Raw genomic sequence first — 14,102 nt, 5'->3', positions numbered from 1 at the left:
AGGGGGGTCGTCTTATACTTGGGGTCGCCTTATACACAGCGATATACGGTACATGTGATCGCCCAAAAAGATGGAAATAATAAGTTAGATGTAAGTTTGACAACTTTTTGATATATTTTTGTTGATTTTGTTTATTACTTTATATAATATATTAAAGGACTAAGGTGAAATGTCTTTGTTTTGCACGTTTCGATATGGACCTGTGGTCGAAGCTTGTGTCCTAGAATATTGTTTTTAATAACATTGCGGGAAATAGTGAATAAATTTTTAATCTATAATATATAATACGCAATAATTAAAACCTGTTGAAAATGTATGTTATAAACTTCATAACACAACAAATTATGATAAATCACAAGGGAAAATCTAAAAATCTAAAAATAAGTTCTAAAGGTCTATAACGCCCTTCTATCAAACTCACACACTAGAAAGTAATTGGCACAGTCTGCATGTCTGTGACTCTAGTGCATGTTTTAATGTTTCTCTCAAATGTGACATTAACAATATGAATTTTATGAATTAAAATGTATACACCAATCATCCGTCTAGACACAAATCCACATCTTCCTGCACATTTCGCCTCTAATAGTTGTATTCTATGGTATGTCAAATTATTGTCATGAAATTTTGTATGCCTGTATGAGCATGCTGACAGTGGGTTCACTATTGAATTACATAGGGTTATCAGTATAGCATCTTATCTAGTGACAGAGGGGGCATCAGGTATTGTAGTTCTGTTATCATGGACTAACACTTGGTCAATGCAAACATGTCTTTAAAATAATTATGTATTTTTTTTAACCTTTCCTCTTCTGCTGTTTACAATCAAGCAAACTAGACTTGGTTAGTTTGATCTAGACTTGCCTAGGCTTTTAGAAGAAAAAAAATGCCTAAAAAATATCAATTCCAGAGTCATGGCGTGGGACTATTCTGTTATTTGTGAACACCATGTCATTGTCCTGGGTCCAATTCCTCAAAGCAATCTTAGCTCTGAGGTGTTTATAACTCCCATATTCAACATCGGCCATCACTCTAAGATTCCTTTGTGGAACAGGGCCTTGGGGGAAAAAACACTACAATTCTGAAATGACAGCAGTTGAAGAAGTGTATTTTAAGCCCGTCGATATCTCCGTTATGAATCCATAGGTTTACTTTCATCTTCATGTCAGTCAACTTTGACCCTGTCGCTGAGCTACACAATCGGATAATCTGAAAGCGTGGAGACCGGTGTGATAGGGGTGATAACATAAGCCCTGTGTCGCCAACATAGATATTTTTTATCCCTTTGTGGTCTATTTTGTATTGGGGAGATTTTGTAAACAGACGTATATCTGACCTCTTGTGTTCAGGTTCACAATAGGAGTGTGGCATATCTGGCAGGTATACTGTCTTTATTACAAAGACACGTGACTTCATAAAGAGGTATGGGGAATGGGTGTCCCAGTTGTCTAAGGCACTGCAAATCGCTGTGCAGAGTTGCCAGAAACCTGTGATCTCTCTCTCTCTCTCTCTCTCTCTCTCTCTCTCTCTCTCTCTCTCTCTCTCTCTCTCTCTCTCTCTCTCTCTCTCTCTCTCTCTCTCTCTCTCTCTCTCTCTCTCTCTCTCTCTCTCTCTCTCTGTTGTGCGTGCGTGCGTGTGTTGGAATCCCAGATGTATCTGAGTGGGTGCTGTACTCATGAATACAATCAAAGTATTGACCATGTACATTGTTTGGGATACCTGCCACATTAAAGGCTTGCTGCATCATGTCTGCAGTCTTACTTATGAAAATAAATGTGAAAGGACATTATGTATATGTCTGCAAGGGTAATCATTACCACCAATTTGCATGTGTCAGATGAGAGAAAATCTACAGGGAGTAGTGATGTTCACCTCGAGATAGGTTACATAAACCACTAATCTGAAATGAGCTTTGAACTAAATGGATAGATCTCATGGGGTCTGCACCTTTTCCCTCTCTCTTCAACATGTGAGATGTCCTTACATATCAGGGGCGGTCAGGTAGCCTAGTGGTTAAAGCGTTCGCTCATCACGCCGAAGACCTGGGTTTGAATCCTGACATGGGTGAACCCCTCTACTGGTTTCCCCCGCCGTAATATTGCTGGAATATTGCTAAAAGCGGTGTAAAACCATACTCACTCACTCCTTACATATCAGTTTACTTGTGGACTAAAACTGTTAGTTTCTACTGCTGCATTTGAGAAAACAATGCGTCTTGTATGTGTATACTTGAAGTTGGGGCTGTAACCATTCACCGATATTTAGGTAGACACGATACTTGAATCGTCAGTTTTTTAGATCGCGATACACTATAAATAGAACAGGAGCTAATAGAGTTACCTCACTTAATGGCAGAAGTAGCATAGCGCCACCTGTAGGCATGGCTGTGCACAAGGATTTGGTGGTTGAGGACATGCTGACTAACTGTTCCGTTAATAACCATCCTTTCATTTAAAACTCTTTTGTTTTTGTGGTTTTCTCTGTTATAGTTTTTGAAATAACAATAAATGTTTGAAGAAAGAGGTTTTAGATCTGTATTTCAGTTATTTCATCATTTTTCTCTATTTCATGTGTATCGTAATACCAGTAGTATCATCAGTCCGTATCGTGATACGATTCGTATCTCAAGACATTAGGCGATACTCAGCTCTAGTTGAAGTGTACTTTGAAGGGCCAGTATGTCGGCTGTTCTGAGGCATTGTTTGCAATGTCCTTGCATTTGCACACGTCGTATGAACATCTCACGGGGAAAACCCATCTCCATAGGTGACAAATGTCTGTGTTCCAAGTCTGTCGTGTATTTCCTTATGTAAATATTACTGTCTATTGGGAAACCTGTCATGGACCAGCACAGATTGTATGGTGTGTAATTAGACTGGACATTAGCACAGGAATGGCAAGAAGACACGATAGGAATAAATCCATCAGCTCCTTAACCACCTGAAATACCTCATTTACTTGGAGGTCTTGACTGTTTTGTGATCTCAGTGGAGTGGGTATAGGCTAAATAGCAGACATTGTTGAAACCAAATGGTGTAAATTGAGACAAAGAATGTTTCGAAAGTGGTCATAATGGAATAATTGAAGTTAGAGTCCTGCCTTGCCTTTATAGTTGAAACTGCCTCGTTAAGTTTACCACACATTGCTGTTAGTTACTGTTAGGAATGCCAGACTATTTTCTAGCATGTATAATATGTTTATCCATATTTATTTTTCATTTGAATTATGGAAGTATAAAAGTAGCAAATTGCTCCAATCGAATCTAACAGTTTTACTCTAGTCCTTATAATGATAACATGGGAAATAATGTCAAATTTCTACTAGTCCTTAGGATACCTTAACTATTGGGCAGTTTGGCAAGGACAAAAGGATGAGTGCCAATTTCAAATATAGTAGATCAATACAGATGCACTCTGATTTCAATTCTGTTTTTATTTCAGCAAAATGGAGATATTTGTTTGTATTACTTATGGCTGAAACCACAGGAGGAAGTGGTATTATGAACACAAATTGACATTACACTTTTAGCTCAACTTTATACATCCAGTGACTTGACTTAACTTGACACATTTTCAAAACTGTAGATGTTCAAAGATTATTTTACAGGGCCAATGTCTCTGAAGTGTGCATGTGTGGACAAAACTTTCATGTTTGCATTTCTTGTGTGTGGAAGTCAGGCATTATGCAACTGCAGTGGTATCTCTGAAGAGACACAGGGGGCGGTCGGGTAGCCCAGTGGTTAAAGCGTTCGCTCGTCACGCCGAAGACCCGGGTTCGATTCCCAACATGGGTACAATGTGTAAAGCCCTTTTCTGGTGTCCCCCGCCGTGATATTGCTGGAATATTGCTAAAAGCGGCGTAAAACCATACTCACTCACTCACTCCTGAAGAGACACAGCATTCACACAGGATGTATGTGTAATCTTGACTGTTCTGAGGTATTGTTTGCAAACAATAGCTGATGACATCCCCCCCGAGTTTACTTGGTTTCACTCGCCTTATTCCCCGAGAGAAGTTTCAGCACCAGTGACCACGCCACTAGTGTAGGCTTATCACGTGACTGGACTTTTCTCTTGTTTGTAAACAATACCATTATTCTGAAATAAGAACCGACGGGCCTAATGCAATCCTTTCGGTGCACTTTGCCTGCTACTCCAACTGTGACCGTGAGGTGCATGACAATATAGCTTTACACATCAAAGTGACCGTATCGCTGCCTCTCTGAAGGACTTTTATGACAGCAAATGGAGGAAAATATGCACATGGAAATTGATTTCCACGTTAAGGATGTTTTCACAATGAAAGTTAAACATTTCATGACATTTGTGTAGACTCTTTAAATGAAAAGATTAAAAACAAAAGCAGTATCTTGAATGGACTGTGTAAGATGTGATGAACGGGCCGCAAGGAACTCTGGGTAGGAGAGTGATTGGCTTCATCAGACTGAGGCATTTATATTGTAATCTAGGCTTTGACAAACACTGGCTTCTTCTTATCCAGTCAAGCTGACAATTTGTATTTTGTAACTCATCCATGAGAAAAAAACACAAGCTTTCTCTTCAAAAACATGACGGAAGACATTTATCGCTGTGCAGAGCTGTATTGTTTTGGTTTGAGTTTCGAATCATGCATGAAGTAAGGTCACACTCGGAAATTATTTCATGCATGTCTTAATAACACCCAGAACCGTCGATGTACTGGCCCTTTAGCGAAGCTTAGCACCCCAGCACAGTTGCTGTTTTCAGCTGCTAGCCTGATATAAAAATTACTCTCAGAAGTTTTTATGATTTGTTCTAGTACGTTCAGCTCATAGTAGTCCATATCTGAACACTAATATCTGCTGGTAATAATGTCAAGAGATAAGATTGAGCAACCACTCTCAGAAGTGCTTTGCACAGACTTTTGAAGAGAGGTGGTTAAAAGGTGTGACCTGTATATCAGCTTTAGAAATTGGCACTCTTCATATAGTCCTTGCAAAACTGCCCAATAGTTAAGATATCCTAAGGTCTAGTCGAAACTTGCTCCTATTTAAAGGGTTTTTTCTATATGTGATCATAATAAGTGTAACAGGGGGTGTTACGTTATTAAATAACACTGGTCCTTGAATGTGAAGAGGATTTATTGTCGGTCAGAACAAACGCCCTGAAACATATACTTCAAAATTAAATATACACTTAAATATATATATATGTATGTAAATATACACAGACGTAAAGATGTAAGGGCACATCACATTCACATGCAGTCATATTATTTTATGTTCATTCACATCGTCACATCGATGACATCATAGTAGATTGAACTCATGTTTTTTACAAATACATTAAAGGATGTGTTGAAAGTCACAATAACTATACATGCAATGATGAGGGATAGTTTTGAACACCCCCCGTTACATAAGGACTCTGTGAGTGAGTGAGTGAGTGTGTTGACCCAGGCTGGATTATTTAGGGCCAGGATATTAATGACTGCACATTCACTCACTCACTCATTTAGTCACTGAAAATGAAATGTTGTTTGTCCTGTTTCCTTCCGGATAGAACCATATGTCAGTTTTGAGAAGCCATCAGTTTGAAAAAACATCGCCTCAAATGCTAGAAGCACTAGAAGTCAAGGGTCTGTCGTCATCATAATTTAAAAAGTTAAAGATTTAGGGGTCTCGTGATTCAAACAGACCCCAGAGTCCCCCTAATTTCAAACACTGACACTAATTTGAAAATGCAACTTGTATCTGAGACCACAAGGTGCATTTCCTTTCTAATTTTTCTCAAGATTCTAGCCGTATTGCTGAAAAAAGATATTTCTTTTTGAATTTTATGGAACTATAAATACTTATCAGCTCCTTTCAAGTGTTTGAAATCAAGTTTGAAAGTCAGGGGGTCCTTTTCGCGATCATACAGTAATGTTAAATGTTAAAGATATGGGGATCACTGATTCAAATACACAAGAAAACCTCTTGGACCCCCGTTGATATTTACCACTGCTTGCTGTGACCTGGACATGTCTGTATCAATTTTGTTTGCTTGTTGCAATATTCTAGCTATATAACGACAATCTGTAAAAAGCATGTTTGGATCAGACAATCCGGTGAATAAAATTGTGGTTCATTATTTGGTTACTCGTTAGCTAAGCCAGAAAAATGGACCTCAAGTTAAAGAAAGTAAACTGGTTTGGCTGGTGAATATAATGTCTGAAAACAGGTTAGGTAAATATGAAACTTGGGACTACGACTTGGTTCTCGTGGTATTCATAGATTTCAAGCCTAAATCAATTTGTCAATAGTTTCTATTTCCCTAAGGATCCTTCGAGGTCCGCAGGCACACACACATGCATACGCCCTCACGCACATAATTCTGTTTTATCTGTAATTTACACGCACATACGGAAATGTTGACAACGTAATTGTTGCATTGAAGAGAAAACCAACAAAAAATATGTAGCATGATTCAGCTGAAATGTGTATTACATTGAGTCATGCTGCTGTTTTAGTAGATATCATCCAAACACCACCACCATTAGGTTGGATGTCATCTTAAAAGTTAATAAGTTATGTATATGTTTAGTTTGTTTCAAAGTAATTAGTTCATATTTGCTGAGCAATTTTCATATGAATGTCACAAAATCCCTTCGTGTCAAGGGCGGTCGGGTAGCCTAGTGGTTAAAGCGTTGGATCGTCACGCCGAAGACCCGGGTTCGATTCCCGACATGGGTACAATGTGTGAAGCCCATTTCTGGTGTCCCCCCGCCGTGATATTTCTGGAATATTGCTAAAAGCGGCGTAAAACCATACTCACTCACTCACTCACCCTTCGTATCAAATTTTTGCTACTACTTCCACTTCATCATTGAGAATAGATTTTAGAATGAACTATTATGTATGGCATTGTAATGAGTGGTATATGATGTACTTGCATCCTGGGCCTAAACATTTGTTTAGAATTTATGAATCAATGGTGTGTGAGGACGGACGAACATTTATAGAAGCTAATGCTACAACAGGAAAAGGAACTGTTACATTTGAGGCTGTTCATGAGCACTGAAATGAAATATTGATTTTTTAAAATATTTTTTTTTTAAACTGCCACTTAAGTGAAACAGCCTGATTTAGCATGTTAGCATAACAGACATAAGCTAACAAAGAAACGTGTTGTCGTCTTGTATATTGAACTAACAACCACAACTGACAAATGTTGCAGATGACCCTTTGTTTTAAACCAGCCATTTGAAAGGTTATTTTGTACATACACCAAATCATCCAACCTTCTAAACTTCTCTTTTGTGTGAACATAGTGGATTTCTGGAAGTTTTTAGATTTTGTCCAATCTATTAATTCCATAAGATGTTTTATGTACAGAACGTCCTCACAGGACAGGAAATAAGCAGTGCATGGAATATATATTTGGCACAATAATACGTTATATATTGATATGCAGAAAAGTATACATAATCATTTCACATATAAACAAGCTGGAGATATATGCAGGTACATTTAATTTTTTCCAAATTGGTAACTTGTTGCCTTAGATAATATTGATGATCTTAAAATAAACGTTTGGTATATGGCATTTGAAAATATTTTTCAGAAGAAGAGGAATTATTTTCTGCATTGAGAGAAGTTGAAAACAGTTAAGTTTTCTGAATGATAAAAGTGTCTTGTTTTTCAGAAATCGGAGCGACGACAACAACATGCCACCAAAGAAACCGAGTTTCTTCGACTCAAGCGATCTCGCCTTGGTGTGGATGACTTTGAACCCCTCAAGGTTATCGGCAGAGGCGCTTTTGGCGAGGTAAGTGTCCGGAATTACAAGGACCATTATTCTCAGGTTCTTATCTGCAGCTTGTTCCAGTTGATGCTTTGCAGCCAGGGCTATCCTGTTCAACATAAGTAGACGTAACAGTAACCAGTCTTAGTGACCATTGATATTGCCCTCTAGCCTTGCTCCAAGGCTGTACTAAAAGAAGATTCCATGGATGTTTAGTAGGGATGGGACGATACACCAACTATGCGATCCGATACGTATCACAATACCTTGTTCACGATCCGATATGCACCACGATACTTGTATGTGCTTTTATCTGTGGTGTGTAAGCCATCCTTTTCATAGACAGGATAGTCAAATACCTGGCACACTGACAATTTACAGTTGGCAGTGTCAAGTATGACGCAAAGGATGAAAATATTTACTTTTTCACGACTAATTTTCACTACTAATTAGTGTTTGGTGTAACAGCCATTAAAGAAAACATTTAAGGAATGAATCGATTTTTTTTACTTTTTGTGCAACTGTGAGAAAAATATTGCGATCCACCGATGTGTAGTAATTCCATCCTCCTCATCAGCAAGTCAAGATACGTGAACTAAGGACTCTGGTTTCTTATACATAATCTAGAAATTATGAATTATTCTTGCCTTTGAGACTTGTGAAAGTCTACAGTATTATGTAGCATACAGGGGAAAAAGCCAAGTTGACCCAAATGCACGGATATTCTGGCCTTCCTTATAAGACTGTGCAAGCGCTGATGCGGAGCTACCCTTTCCCCAGCCAATAAGCGGGGTTGTAGACACAGTTTCGTATTAATATTTACACAGGTTGGTAATAGATATGGCTGCTAGTCCAAGACTAGTAAATATCAATAGGGGCTGGTTATTTTCACCCAGAATTAAGTTAGTTTACGTAAACCACAGGGTTGAAATGAGCTGTGGACTGGTTGGATTGACAAATGGTGTCTACCCTTCTGCTGGTCCATAGCCTCATCCTAACTGCACAGTGAATCTATTGCCTAATCAAGATATATTCACTATTTCATGTACCGTATTCAACGTAATAAGTGCCCCGCTCTAATAAGCGCACACAGCGATATTTGCTAATATATTGGCTAGTGAACAATCCCAATCAGCACCCCTTCCGATTGATCGATGTACACAAGACTTATTTATTCATGTATTATATGCAGTCGTGTGTTAAATGCACCCTTAATTATGGGCAATTGAATTCTGGAAAAATATATCTGTCGTATGTAAACATTTTAGGCTGTCAGCATAAACCACAAAATTTCTGATCTTTCAACTGTGTTTTTTTTTCACTAAAATAATATTCTGAGAAGAGCTCCCTATTTCTAATTTTGAGAGCACCCTGTGCGCTTATTATGTCGAATACAGTATTTTGCATTAATCGGACCACAAGACAGTTGAATACCATCAGTGGACTTGATGAAGTGTGCCTTGTATAGGAAAGATAGTACAGGTGCTACTCCTCACCTGTGCTCAGACAGAGACAGTGGACTAGTTACTATGTTATGACATTGACTGTGAGGTTAGAGTTTGGGCTAAAGATTAATTATTGGTCTTCATTGGGGAAAACTGATCAATTACTGTGTAAATTACAATCAGACTATATTGATTCTTTGATAGAATTGGTTCCCAGTACTTGTCGTAAGCATCAACTGTTAAATAGCATGTGATTACAATGTATGACCTGGCTGGTTAAGTTATTATATCCCAGCATGTGGAATATTGCTCATACTATCAACCACTGGCCTGCATTACCCAGGACTTGTGGTCACCCACCCACCCACCGTCCCACCCACCCACTCACTCACTCACTGGCTCACCCACCCACTCACTCACTCACTCACTCACTCACTCACTCACACACACACTCACTCACTCACTCACTCACTCACTCACTCACACTCTCACTCACTCACTCACTCACTCACTCACTCACTCACTCACTCACTGTAACCTTCTGATAATGGCTTTTGCTGTATTCTGTTGTGCATGTTTGACAACCACAGTACACACTACATATAACTGCCCCCCTATCCATGTTGCTCCTCCCCATAGAGTCCTCCCGCAAGTTAAATATCTTTGTGCAGTACAGCGTCATTCAGCTTTGTAAGCGTCTTTGACACAGCAGGGCTTGTTTCAAACAGGACTGTAAATACAATGTTGCATTATGGTGTTTGTGTAGTCCCTGTGAGGGTCCTTGTGAATAGCGACATGGCTTGTCGCGCTCAACTGCCCCGGTAGCAACAGTCATGCACAGTAAGGCTGTAGAGATACCACTGAGCATGTCACTGCATCAATTAGGGTACACCACTATTAGTCAGAGGCTTTAAAGTTACCGAGACCGCCTCCATGGTCTAGTTCAAAGAGCATAGGCCTGGAGAGCGGACGATTGTCAGTTCGATCTTTGAACGCATCGTACCAAAAGATGTTAAAGCATGGTACTTGTTGTTGCCCTGGCGGTCGAGTAGCCTAGTGGTTAAAGCTTTCGCTCGTCACGCCGAAGACCTGGGTTCGATTCCTGAAATGGGTACAATGTGTGAAGCCCATTTCTGGTGACCCCAGCCGTGATATTGCTGGAATATTGCTAAAAGCGGCATAAAACCATACTCACTCACTCACTCACTCCATACAAGCAAATATCCCATTTCCAGGTCACCTGTACAAGATTGAAATTCTTCAGCCAGAGTGACACTAGCTCCCTCACTGAAGATTCTGTGTCATGTTTAAGTCAGGCAAATGATGTTTTCAAGGCAACCCCAATAAATGGTAATAGTTTTGCGAAAATCTTTGTTAGCGTGTCACCACAGTCCAACATGTTATTCAGCTCACTCTCCGGTCTGAAGGCAGAGTTCTTTAACACCATTGTGCAGTTTTCATTTGATGACACGGTTACCGCTAACTCTTTGCAAAGGTTGACTTCCAGATGCTTTATCCTCCATTTTATTGTCATGGTTTCTGCTGTGTCAGGAGTTTGTTTGTTTCCCTGTTCAGTATTTCCGGCCTTGAAAAGGAAGGACAGATTTATAGGTTGTTCAGTGGCTTGTCAGAACACCTGAAAATTTGCCAACGGTCTTGTTTGATTGAATGATTTCAATACAAATATCTTCTTGCTTGAATTCTTGAGTGATATTTCATAAAATCTATTAGATCCTGTTTGCAGGTGTGTATAGGGCATCTTGCTGTAATTGCCTTCTCTAAACTCTTCACGATTTATTGCATAAAGTGTCAGGATATTACCTTGGCTTGATGAGGTACGGGGGCGGTCGGGTAGCCTAGTGGTTAAAGCGTTATCTTGTCATGTCAAAGACCCGGGTTCATTTCCCGACATGGGTACAATGTATGAAGCCCATTTCTGGTGTCCACCGCCGTGATATTGCTGGAATATTGCTAAAAGAGGCGTAAAACCAAACTCACTCACTCACTTGATGAATTGCGAAATTCCAAACTGTTTCATGCAATGGATGATATGTCTCAGCTTGTGACAGACTTGTTGGGCAGCAGCCTATTTTGACAAGGGAGGATTGACTGTTCAGATCATATTGCTACTCGGAAACAATACACTGCAAGGACAACAGATGACGTAACAAAAAATCTTTCATGTATGAAAAACTGGCATACAGTATATGCGTGCGTCACTAGTTTGTTTGTTTAATGCTGGAATCAACAATATCCTCACTTGTAAAACATGAATATTCATACCTAGACAGTGTCCTTTGCACCTTAGGTAAGAAGACATTTTCTTTGTTATCACATGCCCTTATATTCAGAACATCCGTCAAATATGATGGATAGATGTTTGGCATATGGTGTTTTTGAACCTCTGTCTGTTATTCTGTTTCCATAATCTCTTCCATTAATAAGGGATGGAAATTTACCAAGAATGTCTTCTAGCCTGAAGAGTGATAACATGTAGCAATACCCCCTTCTACTCGCCCTTAGGATACCTTTAACATTAACAAAATTGGTCAAGCCTAGCAGGCTAGTGCTAATTTCCATCCCTGTTCAGTGTACTAGAAACCTGTTATTTTTGTAAATTCCCTTGGATATTACTATGTTTGCTAATCAGCACTATGAATATAAAGGAAAGGCAATGTATAGTATAGGGCTGGGACCGTATTAACTTCCATGCACTGATGCCATAAACAACAGCTTAGTCACAATATCGGTGAAGGCTTCATGATCATATTTCATGACTTTGACGATTTCATGTTGTATATTGCATGGCTATATGATATGAACATGGTCTGTGCTATGTATTGACAGTGTGATGCAAGCAATAGGAAGGTAGCTTCAGCCAATGGGAAGGAAGAAGGGAATTACTGCTCATTCTGATTTTGTATGCTGGTGTGTATATTTCACATTATTTCCTGATGGTAGTTGATTTATGTGCAGTGTGTCATGGACTGATACTAATTTGCAGTGGGCAAGGAAATATAGGGAAGGGAGGGGCATGTTTTCCCAGGCAACACACGTTATGGTATTTCTTTAATTAGTTGCATGATGCAAGGCATGATGTGTACGTTTCCCATTGTTACTTATCTAGAGGAATCCATTTTCTGATTAATTATTCGCAGCCGCAGTCGCAGGCACCATATAGTGAAATTAAGCGTGAATGTCCAGGGGTTGTTGTCATAACCCTAATGGGATCGATTTAAAGGCTGGCCTGTTGCCAGTTAAAATTACAAAGGGCTTGCTGAAACGTAAAATAGATGGCCCGTCTGGCAAGTCAAAATTTCACCCTTTCTCTGTGTATTTTTTTTTTTTTAATTGTATCATTTCAGTAGAATGACAAACTGTCGCCAGTTTGTAGTGTTGTTTTACAACAAGTTTATCTGCTCATAAATCACCATGACATGAGGCAAATGGAGGCCAAGATTTAATCTTGAGTGCAGAAAAAAAGGTTTTAGGGGTGAGGACTTCTTAAATTTTCATAGCTCTGCTAGGTGTCTATGTGACCTCAGGTTCGGCCACTTCAAGATGTCCACCATTTAGTTGTGGGCCAGTTAGTTTGGAGAAGGGCCAGTAACTTACAAAAGGAGCAAGCCCTGCTGGCTACAAACAAATTTGTTGTTAAATCTACCTATGTCTAATGTCAAAAGTTACAGACTTAGGGGCACTAGGCTCAAGTACCACATTAGAAGACCGCAAGGATGCCAGGACTGCTCTTATTTCCAACACAAATTGGAGGGTGAAAGGAGAAAATGTTGGGTGGAAGGAAAAACTTGTTGGATGGAAGGAGAAAATGTTGGGTAGAAGAGAAAATTGTGACGAGAAGAGAAAATTGTAGTGCAACAGTTGAAAATGGTTGGGTGAATGGAGTGTGTGTATCTTAAATTCTTGAAAGTCTCTTCTAATACTTGTCAAATGTAATTTTCAGGGATTAACACTAGCCCAGAATAGTTTGTAGGGCAAATGTTCAAAATGGTTGGGTGAATGGAGAAAATGGATGGTTGAATGGAGAAAATGGTTGTTTGAATGGAGCAAAAGGTTGGGTGAATGGAGAAAATAGTTGGGTGGAGAAAATGGTTGGGTGAACGGAGAAAGTGGTTGTTTGAATGGAGAAAATGGTTGGTCGAATGGAGAAAAAGGTTGGGTGAATGGAGGAAAAGGTTGGGTGAAAGAAATGTGTATTTAAGAGAAAGTTAAGGGAGGTTTCATGAGAAAAAGCTGTTTGAGGAAGAAAGTTTAAAAAGGTGTAACCAGGGAAAGGAGAGTCAGCTTTTTAACGAAGAAAGTTTAAGGAGATGTAATAGCCAGGATAAACTTTGGACGAAGGTCCCATCTGGTGAAAACATTATGATATTTACAGCTGAGGTGCTGTAGGTAGGAAGAATGTACACAGTTCCTGCTCGGTGCCAGGTATGGGTGGACCTTGGTGAGGGAAGGGGGAGAATGGGATCCAGGCATTACTGAGGTCAATCATCACAATTGTCAGCTGGTTCCCACATGCCCACACAGTACAATACTGGCACGATTTAACCCTCCCGGTGTTAATGTTCACAAGCTGTTCGATTCAGATTGGGGAAAAGGGAAGAAGAAATATATGCTCATTTACAGTCAGACACCTTTGTGTCGAGGTTGAAGGTTCGACACAACTGAAAGAGATGAATAAAGACAGAAACGCAGGACCAAGCCTTCACCTCGAGACAACCATTAGTTCCAGCTCGTCAAAGTTCACTCAACAGTGTTTGACTGTATATATATATATATATATTTGTGTCCTGAACAAAAATAGTTAGGGGATATTTTGTGAATATGTCTGTGCAGTCTTCACTACAAAAAATATCCTAAAAAATATTCATGATCCCTA

At 39.4% G+C, this 14,102-nt stretch overlaps 1 protein-coding gene across 2 annotated transcripts in view; it reads left to right on the top strand.

Annotated features, from left to right (window-relative positions):
- The window catches only part of LOC139462186 (serine/threonine-protein kinase 38-like), a 92,247-nt gene that overhangs the window by 50,518 nt on the left and 27,627 nt on the right, over positions 1-14,102 (top strand). For both annotated transcript variants that reach the window (XM_071243741.1, XM_071243740.1), the window contains one exon: positions 7,665-7,787. In XM_071243741.1, coding sequence (XP_071099842.1) covers positions 7,665-7,787 — 123 coding nt within the window. The remainder of the gene's footprint in view (positions 1-7,664; positions 7,788-14,102) is intronic.

This window comes from Haliotis cracherodii, unplaced genomic scaffold (assembly GCF_022045235.1).
Source record: "Haliotis cracherodii isolate W230 unplaced genomic scaffold, xgHalCrac1.p SCAF_15, whole genome shotgun sequence".
In the NCBI taxonomy this organism is placed as follows: Eukaryota; Metazoa; Mollusca; class Gastropoda; order Lepetellida; family Haliotidae; genus Haliotis; species Haliotis cracherodii.
Note: the sequence above shows the minus strand (reverse complement) of the source record. Positions and strands in the feature narration are given on the sequence as shown.